The sequence below is a fragment of the Watersipora subatra genome, chromosome 6 (assembly GCF_963576615.1).
Source record: "Watersipora subatra chromosome 6, tzWatSuba1.1, whole genome shotgun sequence".
NCBI lineage: Eukaryota > Metazoa > Bryozoa > Gymnolaemata > Cheilostomatida > Watersiporidae > Watersipora > Watersipora subatra.
In genome coordinates this window covers 229896-242011 of record NC_088713.1, presented here as the reverse complement: position 1 = coordinate 242011, position 12116 = coordinate 229896, and the positions used below count along the sequence as shown (strand labels likewise).

Below are 12116 nucleotides of genomic sequence, written 5' to 3'. Positions count from 1 at the left end.
GCTGGGTATGAGACAATATCTTGTAACCAATAACCAATGGTGCACTCCTTGACATAGAACCAGATCAACAAATTTTTTTTTCATGATTTACTGAACAAAAGTCTATTTTAATACCCCGAATTTTACCCTATTAGGGACTATTAGTCATGTTCATCAATTTGATGAACTGCTGCCTCAGATCGCAAAGTTATAAATTTTAAAGAATGTATTTAGTTATATACTGTGGTTGTTTAAGAAAGTCTAACAGTGCAATACATACGAATAAAGAGTCAAGGTTGAAATAATAAGTATATTTAATCATAAAGAATAAAATTCAAACAGGTTGTTTTACAATACAGAATACGATATCATGTGATCGCTTTGATGACGCGTGTCTAATGGGGCTTTTGCGTGTCCTTATATGCGTGGCCGGCTGGTCATGTCCTTTTCCAGCTAGCATTTGGTCGGTTCAGATCAAGTCGTCCTATCGGTCAGGTTGGGCCAAATTGTAAGTCAACTAACATCTTTAGTGTCTGTCTGAGTGATATGCGATACAGCGGCTGCTACACTATTAACTGTCTGGGTCGTGACATTGATTGCCTGTCAAATTCGTATCGCCTGGAGTCAGTAGGTACGCAGAAAATTGTTCCAGCCTACGCTGAGTAGCAGCCAAATCTGAATAAACAGACATTTCTCATTATAATTAATATATAAACAAGGGTTATTTTTTAATAACGAGCAGGGAGATATCAGAGAAAAACATCTATCAATCTGTTAAAGTCAGTCTACAAGTCAAATTGCTGCCATTTTGATGGAACACCATAAGCTTGTACAGTAAATTCTCACATACTATGTAACTCAAGCAGCATCAACATATCCACATGAAGTTACCAGAAGTGAGCCATGATTGATCAACCACAGCCTTATAGAATCAGACCATCAACGCAATACCACAGCTAGTATAATATATACTAGTAGGTATTTTATAGGTTACTAGCATTGGGTGATACTAGATAGTCAAGATAAAAGGTGGATAATAAATAGTCTTATAGGGCTTATAAGAAATAAAAGTACCTGATCTCCGCTGTCTAACCTTTTCCTGTACTAATGAAAACAACATCTTGCTGTCCTTCTGTAGTGTTGTCACTTGCTGTTTAGCCTCAACCAGTGTTACAAAAGTGGGCTCAAAAAATCTTCTGTTACATGTGCCATACTGTCACTGCTTATATTTGTGCTTGGATGTAAATCTATTTGCCTACCCTGACTCTGACATGCATTGTCAATTACAAAAGGAACTGACTTTTCTTCCTTAGTACTATAATAACAATAGACTACTAAAACAATAACACAAGAAGTTACCTTCTGCCTGCTGCTGAATATGTCCCTGTAGAGCTGAAACCTTCTGGTCACTTTCTCTATGTAGAGCGGATAACTTCTGGTCACTGTCTATTTGCAGTTTTGTTATTCTTTTTCTAGCGTCATCCAAAGCTGCAACAGAGTGAAAAGAAAATTGGCTGATAGATATGCAACACATTCACTGCTCACATTTGCCAATGACAGCAGGTGCTGAATAAATTGGCGCTTAGATGTACCTTTGCACGTGCACATGCTAACAAAGCTTTGATATACATTGCTAATTACAGAAGTAACTGACTTCTCTATCTCAGTTCTGTACTAACAATATACTAATGAAACAGTAATATAGGAAATTACCCTCTGCTTGCTGCAGAGTATGTCTGTGGAGAGCTGATAGTTTCTGTTCACTATCTTTCTGTAGAACTGAAACTTTCTGGTTACTTTCTATTTGCAGTGTTGTTATTCGTTGTCTAACGTTATCCATAGCTACAACAGAGTGAAAAAGAACTTGCTGATAGATATGCAACACTTTCATTGCTCACATTTGCCAATGACAGCAGGTGCTGAATACATTGGTGAGTAGATGTACCTTAGCACATTTACATGGTAACAAGACATTGATATGCATAATCAATAATTAATTATGCATATCAATTACCATCTTGTTACCATGTACATTATTCAGTAATATAGTATAGTATTCATGTGTACAGTATTCATATATTCAGTAGTTATTACTGAAGGAACTGAATGATTGGGCATAAAGGAAGGGATGTATATAGTAGTGTAGAGGCCGAAGGGTGTAGAAAAAGGAATGTATGTAGGCACAAAAGCAGGGGGGCTTAAAAGCACGAGTTAACGCAAGTGCCTAGAGGCAAGTGATCTAGCAGGCATAAGTGGCTGAGCTCAGACTTCAGCTGTTATATAAATAAAATCTATATATGTTGCATATAGTAGCGCAGTGCTGCCCAACGTCCGGCCCGCGGGCCGGATCCGGCCCATGAAGCCTTAGAATCCGGCCCGTGCGTCAGTCTTTAACTTATTCCTGTTATTAACGCAGAAGCTTACAACTGTTATTTTTCTTCGAAGATGATTGGCTACTAATCAATAGTTTTCAGTTTGAAGAATTCAGTAGCGTTAGGTCAAAAATTAGTGTCTTTGCTGACATTGAAAAATTGATAAAAAGTGAAGTATCACAGCGTGTACGATTGATTGATTCGATCGTCGAATCAAAAGCCTCAGGGCGCTCACCTCAGCTGGTTGAAGAAGGACTGCTGGGAAATTACCATAGATATTTCAATAGAAAACGCTGAACTTTTTACCGCTTATTGAAATATCTATGGTATTTTCCACCGAGGCGCGCACGCCTTATTGACTTTCCGCATCAATAAAACTGGCTTTTGAGGTGATTCAATTTCAAATATACTCCAGCACAACCTTTGATAAGGAAGCCTTCTTATACCGATGAGCAAATTACAGTAGTTTCTTTTTCACAATAAATTTCAAATTTTGTTCATCCATGGCGTCGGCTAGAAAAATCAGAAAAGTAGACAAGGAGAATCGCAGGTTTAACGAAGCATGGACAAATTTGTATTTCTTTGTGGAATCAAATGCAAAATGTCTTTGTCTGATCTGTGGTGAAACAGTCGCAGTTCTAAAAGCTGAAAATGTGAAACGGCATTACACATTAAAGCACGCTTCGACCCATAATCGTTATGAAGGAGATCAACGCAAGGAGAAAGCACTTTTACTTCAAAAGAATTTAGTCTCACAACAGAACATTTTTCGGAAAGTAGATGATGAATCGAAAAAGTACGCCAAAGTGAGTTTCGTCATTGCTGAAAAGATTGCACGCAACATGAAACCTTTTTCGGAAGGAGATTTTGTCAAAGAATGTATCACCTCGGCGATTGAAATTCTGTGCCCAGAGAAAGAGAAAGCTATAAAATGTGTTAGCTTGTCGCGTAATACAATAACCCGAAGGATTGAAGAACTGGCCAAAAATACGAAAATGCAGTTGAACGAACTTTGTAAAAACTTCGAAACTTACAGCATTGCCATCGACGAATCTACTGACATTACTGATACACCACAACTGGCGATTTTCGTGAGAGGTGTTGATTCAACTTTTAATATCACTGAAGAATTACTTGCTCTATGCCCCATGAAAGGAAATTGCACGGGTGCTGCTGTTTTCAAAGAAATCGACACTGCACTCGAAAAGGCGGGACTGACTTATGATCGTCTGGTGGGAATTGCTACCGATGGTGCACCGGCCATGATCGGCAAGGAGCAAGGCTTGCGTGGTTTCATCCAAAGAAAACTGGAATCCCTGAATGTGAGTAAAGACCAAATATTGTGGTACCATTGCATTATACATCAGGAATCACTTTGCTCCAAAATCTTTAAGTTTGATCACGTCATGGATAATGTCGTGAAAGCTGTCAACTTCATTAGGAGTCGTGCATTGAATCATCGACAGTTTCGAAATTTTCTCGATGAGATAAACGCCGAATTTTCTGGCATTCCTTACTTTACCGAGATCAGGTGGCTCAGCCGTGGACGTACTTTGAAACGCTTTTACGATATTCGAGAACATGTGGCAGCATTTCTTGAAGCAAAAGGAAATTTATGCATCAATTTTGATGACGACAAATGGATGAATGATTTTTCTTTTCTGGTGGACATTACAGACAAACTGAATGAGTTGAATGTGCGGTTACAAGGAAAAGAAAAACTCATCCATAATTTGTTTGGGGAGGTGACAGCTTTCCAAAAGAAACTGGATTTGTGGATTGCTCAAATTGCTGACAGCAATTATGCCCACTTTCCTTGCCTTCAGAAACAGTCGCACATTTCAACCATGAACCGGGAATTCTTTGTGAGTGAGTTAAAACGGATGCAGGAAGAATTTGCCAGGAGATTTAAGGATTTCCGTGCTTGTGAAGACCAGCTGAAATTTTTTTCAATGCCTTTTGACGTGGATCCTGCTGATGCCCCCGTTGAGCTTCAAATGGAATTGAATGAATTACAAAGTGATTTTGATGTCAAGAGTCAATTTTTAAATAGGAATCTGATGGACTTCTACAAATACGGTCTGCCTCACACTCAATTTCCAAATCTTACATGCTACGCAAAACGCTTTCTCGTTTTGTTCGGTTCGACATGGATGTGTGAATATCTCTTCAGTCGCATGCAATTAATAAAATCGAACAAAAGAAATTCTTTGAGTGACGCTCACCTCGAAGATGAACTCCGACTGGCCTTAACAAATATTCCGGCAGACATCGAAAAGCTTCTTGATGACTCGAAACAATTTCAAGTTTCTCACTGATATTTTCGTTCATTACCGGTTTACATCTAAAATGAAATTGTTTTATTATTGAAATACAAAGCCATTTGAACAATGTTTTTTTTAATCTTGATAAATTGTTGAATTTATTTTATAGAATTTAAGGCACTAAATCAAAATTTCTAATGATCATTTCGTATTCATGTAATATCTGGAGACTATAATCTTTTGATAGCAATAAAAGTAATAGAAATACATGTAGTATCATATGTAGGACCCCCTATGTTTAAATTGAGTTATGAATTATAATTGTATAAAGGGTAATTTCTATAAATAAAAAATACAATCAATATTTACAGTTCTGAATACTTTTCCAAACCATTTCAAATAGTTCTATTAAAGAATGTAAGACTAGAAATGTGAGTCCGGCCCACTGGCGTCATTTTTTTTTAAATCCGGCCCATGTTCGGAAAAGGTTGGGCAGCACTGGTTGGGCAGCACAGTACTAAGTAGCGTGAAGGCTGGCGATCTTGCACACATGCGGGCAGGGACAGGCAGGGACAGGCAGACTGTGTAAAATGTGTAATTGCGCAAACATCCTCTACTTGAAAGCGAAAGTGCATGAGCATCATCTAGTCGGCAAAAGTTAACAGACCGGTTGGCTAGCTGACTTCCAAGCAGATGGGGTAGGCAAGTTGCTCGGTGCTTTTCTTAAGAAGCGAAGCTTGCGTACTATTAGTAATGGCCGGTCTGCTCAGCTGAACGCTGCCGACTCGCTTGAGCTTCTTGCAAGGTGAAACTTTCTCGAACATGCGCACCTATGCGCTCCAGCTGGCTAGTTGCTAGAGAAAGTTCAATACACCTACTTTAATTAAAAAGCAAGCTTCTTTCCTTGGCTGAATATTTACTGGTCAATAGATTCATGGGAGTAGCACCTAATGTATCACGCTCAGAAGCCATCCGCGATTGCTCAGGAAAAAAGAAATTTTTTAAAAAAGTGATAAAACTTTGTAGTGATTGCCAGCCAAGCCAAACATAACACAATATCTAATGGGCAATATGAATAAAAATAACACATCAGTTAACATGTATACATGTGTTAATGGAGAATTGGCTGAATGCAACTAGTAAAAAAGTCATTTTGATGTTGATTTGTAAGAAGTCTTCTAAGAAGAACAGCTGCTTGGAAGACTTCTTACAGCTGCAAATTCAACCAAAGCTCAACATTATAATATCTATTCCTAATACACATAATAACAATAAAATACTAAAACCACACATTTTCTCATAGTTCATAACAATGGCAAATCAGCTATTGTGATTTTAATCTTAGTATCAAGGATTCTTATTGTTATAGGTTAAGAGCCTAAATATTGAAACATGAGGCTGCTACAATATTTCCTTCAATCTGTCATCCAGTTTATTACTAAACATGACAAAGGGTGGATTCATGTAATGTTAGCAACTTAAACCATTCACTGCCATCCTTGTACAGATTTAGCTATCGGCCTACTGCCAACAATTTTACCGAAAAACTGCCAATTTTGCTTGATGATATGTATACAATATCTTCAAACTTGATCTAGAACATTTTTTTTATATATTTTATTTTGCTAACATGTTAACAAACACTGTTATGCAAAAAATTCAATGTATCTATACTTTGTGTATTGATGAGGCTATGTGAAGCTACGATCGCTATGAAGCTAAAAAAGATCCTCTACAATGCTCCTTACTCTTATAAAACTATTAATTTCACCACCATCAGAGTCAAGGTTGCTACTTTATTTATCTGTGTAATCACTAAAGTCTGACTATGAATCAGATATAATGTTATCAAAATATGTTATTCTCTATTTTGTAACTTGGGTGTACTTACCAAAGCCATAATAACACTATATAGTTCGAACGTCAAAAAGATAAAAATGTTCATTTTTTAGTTGAAGATTCCCAAATAAAAATCTAAAATTGCTTGGCATTTTTAGGCTAGTTTTTTAAAGAAATTGTCAGACATTACTGTTAACACCTTAAAAGTCTCAAAAATTATTGGTTATGTTGTCAACAAATAATAAAATTAAGCTACTACGCAACTGGGGAAATTCGCAAAAATGCGCATATGGCAGTCGACCAAAGACTTTGCATAAATGCGCATCCGGCAGTGAAAAAGTTAAACTATTTAACAATTAAGATGCTGCGGATAAACTACAGCGGTGTAAAAGATGGTTGTAATACTGTCTACTTTTCCTCAAAACTGCTGCATAGATGATTAGCTAGTCATAAAAAAGAGTATAATGTTTTCCTCCAACCTCAGCTTGAAAGAATGACTCTCGAGTCTACAACTACTTACAATAATCATAATATTATTACTATTATTATATTATAATGCTATTTATTATTATTATACTATGATATTGTTACTACTGTGTTAAATTCTTCACATGCAAGACTTTTCAAAGTACGGAAATATTAATACACAGAATAATATGGAGCACAAAAGCCAAGCTATGAAGTCTGCCACACAAGTAGCTGATGTTTATAGAGCTGCTAACTTCCCTTCAAACCTGCCAGTTTTGAATATTAATATTAATTTAAATACTCAGACTATAAACTGTTCAGCTGGAGGCTGGAAACAAACAGCACTCTGTCTATGCAAGACTCAGTGAGTTTACAGAAAAATAGAGATGCAATTTCCCAGAATATGTCCCAGGGTTCAACAGTAAATGTATACAATGAATGAATTATTAGCATTTTGCTTAGTTATTCAGTAAAAAGCTGCTGAGGCTGTAGAAGAGTTCAGCAGTACAACAGTTCAAGTGAGTAGCTGGTGTCACTCTGTATAACAATCCTACCTTCTACTACTGGCTGCTTCTCCCAACTCTTTAACAGCTCTGATGATCTCTTATTTCCTTTACACTCAGCCAACTCCAATGGAGTCCTGTTGTATTTATTCTTTATGTTGAGGAGTGAAGAGACAGTCAATAGAGACACAGATCCTAACATGACCTTCATAGTAGTTGTCTCTCCATTGTATGCTGCACAGTGTAGTGGAGTGTCGAGGCCAATATCCTGTATGTTTAATAGGGAGTTTCTTTGTAGCGAAGAGAAGATGTAAAGGAGGAACTCTAAACACTTGCTACTTCCCGAGAGTGCAGCTTCTGCTATAGCTGTGTCACCGTATTCATCTTTCTCAGCTACAAACTTGTACTTCCTCTCATCACTCACTGTGTCTATCAGCAACTCTACACACTCACAGTTTCCTCTTTGTACAGCAATGTGTAAAACTGTCCTTCCCTCCAACCCCTTCATTAAAAGCAATTCGTCTGCTGTTTTTCTGATGGGTGAGAGAAACAGACGACATGCTTCTGTCTGGCCTTCTTCTACAGCTATTATAATAGTTGTGTATGAGTCGTGCCTGATAGTAATCAACAGCTTTAGTAACTCAGCTGGTTGGGTTGTTTCTATAGCTGCCCTCAATGCATGCATCTCTATCTTTCTATCTCGTATGTAATTCTTTAGTAATCCTTCCATCTTTAACTATAACATGTGTAATGCAAACTATTAGCTGCTACATACAGTATAATATGACAGCAAAATGAGTACACAATTTCAATAAATTGCCGACTTAGAAAAATGCAAACCATAACAGAGTGGCTGCAGGTGAACTAATGCATATTTACAGAGTATAAAAAGGAGGCTAGGGAAGTCATACTCTGCTGAGAAACATGAAATATCTGCTGTAGGAAGTGTTTGCTGGTCTGATTATGATTGAGGAATGAGACCAGAGCCTCCTGACCTCATCTTAACCTAACTAAATGACAGACTCTAATAGTATCCTGACGGTAGAGGGTGATAGTCTCAGGTCAGAGTAATATTATAATCAGCCTGACTCAGTGTCTCTCTTCATCTACTCTATTATTCCCAGTAAGTACAATATTGATAGACGCTAATATAATATATAAGTTATACTTACCTGTTGCTAATCTGTTTGTCACCTGCTCTTACTACTACAGGCTTCTTTATAGCTGGTAGCTAGCTATAACAATGTCATCTGTCTCCTGATTGGCTGAGCTGAATAAGAGTTATTCAAACAGTGATTCATGATGAGTTGACAGTTTATCAGTTATTAAATAAAAGAACAGGAGCTAATTGTTATTGCGGCTTCATGATTGGCTAGTTTTACAGCCATGTAATAATTACTAGCCAATAATAACCAGCCAATTATTGGCTGGTTTAACTTGCTGTTTATAACTTAAAATATAAGTTCATCTGCTTAAAATGACTAAACAATGGCACTTGCAAATTCAGCAATATTTATTATTAGCCAGTTTAGAAATAAACTTTTACTAAACAATTTTAACTTCATCTAAAAAAGTAAAAGAACATTTTTCAATATTACTAGTGACAAAATACCTTTGGGCACTATAAATAGTTTCATTCTGGCCACTGGCAATAACGTGACGAATAGAAATTTTTAACAAAATAAACCTTCATAGAACTTAGGCTGTAATAATTAAATACAACTTAAGAGAAATATCCCTTATTGATTAATATGTGGGTACTAAACAGAACGTTGTATATTATATTTTATTAGTAATTAATCACAAACAGTTATTATTTAATAAAAATAGTTAGAGACCTGAGTATGTTAAATATCCTAGCATATCAGCCACTTAAGCTGAGCTAGCAACAAGAGTACAACGGGGAACAACCAGTACAACCTTACAACCTTGAATCGAACACCATGGTGAGTTAATTTTTAACCTCCTTCTATGGCGGCGGTCAATTGGAGGCGGGGTTCAAATAGAAGCTGGCAGTGTATTTTCAAATGGCTCATCATAATTTTCGGAAGATAAATTCAGCCTTGTTATTGGCGAATTGATTGTCGCCCATGTTTGCCTCTTTTTCCAGTGAAGTGATATTAAATCTTTTGGATGCAGTAAATCTGCTAACTTACCTCCAACTTGTCAAAGGCCTCTTATAAATATACATTGAGAAACCGATAAATATCGCTACCAGTTGATATCCATTATTTGCAATTAACCTGCAATAATATTATAGCTCGTTTCCCTCTTTACAATTTGCTAGTATTTTCAATTTTTATTTCATTTTAAATTTGAAAAAAATATTTTTATTTTGTATCAATTTAACAATGTTGCCTAAAACTCATTGCACCCATTGATATATGTTTGCTAGTTTGCAGCCAATACTAGCTCCTTATGTGTTAAAAAGTAAAGCTATGAGCATCGATCCATTGCAAGCCGTGTTAAAATAGCTACAAGAGTGCTATTAAATAACATGCTATAAATCTGCATATTTATAAGTTATATATAAACTTTTTATGAATTTCTTGTTTGCTGTGATAGATCGTTTAACATGCCGACAAAACAGAAAATAAGTAGCTGCATTTGTTCAGAAATCTTTAAAAGCGATCGGATAGTTACAGGTACTACAGCGTCGGTCTACCAATGTAAATTTCACGAGTTGATGTATTGTTCCAAGACATCTTTTATCCTAACCTAGACCCTACTGAACAGATAGCTAAATGACTGATATGCAGCGCCTTCATTATAGCAGAAGATATTTTTGTTCACTTTTATGTAAACATATGAAATATATGTTATCAGTTTTACTTTGCAGAATAATCCTTGCTGTTTAGAAAAATTATCAATCGTTGTGAACGGATATGAAAAATGTACTCATTGTAAAACTATTGGGGTCATAAAACAGTAACCTTTTTATACACACCTGCTTCTATGCAAGAATTGTTATTATTAATTCAAATATTCAGGTTTTTTATTTTGTTTTCTCAATTCGTATTAACTTCATCATTACGGAATCATCTTTTATTGTAATTGTAACAAAACTGACTTAATTTAGCTATTACTTGCTATTTATTTTACATTTACATCTCAACCCTTTTGTAATTGCTTTGTTTTATTTAATTCATTTGACCTGAACAAAACGTTTTCCTCATGATATGAAGTTTGAAAGTTACAGTTGTTTGACAAAGTTTGAAAACTTTTACAGAGGTTTTTATTTTTTCTTAATTAATTCTGATTACACAAAACACTCTTCTCATGATATGTAGTTTGAAAGTTATAATGGCAAATGTTTTAATATCTTAAATACAGATAAATTTTTTGTCCAAATACTTTTTTATTACCTGGGCAATGCCGGGTTGTACAGCCAGTTATACATAAATTCCACTTAATGTAGTTGTGAGGAGTGTGAGAAAGCGTGTCAATTTAATTCAGCTATCCCATACTACCTCCAACTCAACAGGAACCTGTTGACACCTGTCAGCTTCTATAAATGACTCGAGCATACCTGGCATTTTTACTGTCATAGAGCAATGAAGGAACAGTTAGTCTCAAGCTCATTTATGGAGGATCAGAGGAAATGAGAATTAAATGATCAATTTTATTGATATTTCTTGTCCGTGCGTCTACACCTACTAAAAGACTACTTGATTGTCATAAAAATGGTTTTTTGTTAAAACTTAACAACTATAACACTATGAAATAGTGAGAAAGCTATCTGCATTGTCTACAGATTATAATTAACTCTTAGCATATTAACTATTTTAACCACGAGCTGAGCCACTGTGAATACTACATGCCGAGTAGTGTGGCTTGCCACAGCGCTAGCATATGGCCAAAGAGTCAAGTGGTACGGCTTTAGTAGGCTTTGTGTGAAGTGTTTTGATTAGTCAGTAGTTGATTTATTAGCCTATCGTATCTGCACTCAAGCAAAAGGAATCATACGGTGAGTGAATGAAATATAAGTTTATATCCCATCCTGAGATAGTGGTCCCATCTTGACACTTTTCAGAAAACCTTGTTTTTATAGCGATTTCTTCTTAGCAATAACTGGCCATGTCAGGCACATTACCATTACAGTTTTCACTAATTCTAGATCAATTGACTTCCATTGATTTTTATTGAACAATAGTACTAGCAGAGTGACTATTTTATTGTTAGCTGTAATAATAATTCTAGAAGAAAAGCGATAACTCCTCTGACTCGAACATGCTTACCAGAGGAAATGGCTGAAAAGGTGTCCGAGTTCATTCTGCAACAAGCTTGTGGCATTTTAATGGCATCACCTGGTGTAAAACTTTATGCTGATCAGTTTGAGATTAAAATGTTTTTTATAGACGTTTCGGTTCATAAGTTATGACAGCTTATATACACCTTTTGTTCAATATTAGGTTTTACTTAAGCAATTATGTCTCGTTAAACAAATTAGTTTGGAAACGAAAGAGTTTGAGCTAGAAAGCCGTGTTTATCTGAATCCAAGGTCAATGATTGAAGTAAAATATTGCCATGGACAGGATTTGAGCTCATGACATACAGCATGGTAGGCAGACACTCATTAGTTGGTACCAATAAACCTGCCTTCTTTGTTCTTTAGCATACCATTTGATGATCTCTCCCTGCACTCTAGATTGTCAGGGTACTAGTAGATATTTATATTTATTTAGGAGTTT

The 12116-nt window shown here is 36.0% G+C and overlaps 1 protein-coding gene across 1 annotated transcript; it reads right to left on the bottom strand.

The window, feature by feature from the left end:
- Nucleotides 1–277: 277 nt before the first annotated feature.
- Nucleotides 278–8477, bottom strand: LOC137398663 (ankyrin repeat, PH and SEC7 domain containing protein secG-like). Its single transcript, XM_068084847.1, has 4 exons — nt 7477–8477; nt 1693–1821; nt 1339–1467; nt 278–654 (listed from the first exon to the last, which is right to left on the bottom strand). Exons 1-4 carry the CDS (start codon nt 8153–8155, stop codon nt 551–553), a joined length of 1041 nt encoding a protein of 346 aa, XP_067940948.1. The 5' UTR covers nt 8156–8477; the 3' UTR covers nt 278–550.
- Between the last annotated feature and the right edge of the window lie 3639 nt (nt 8478–12116).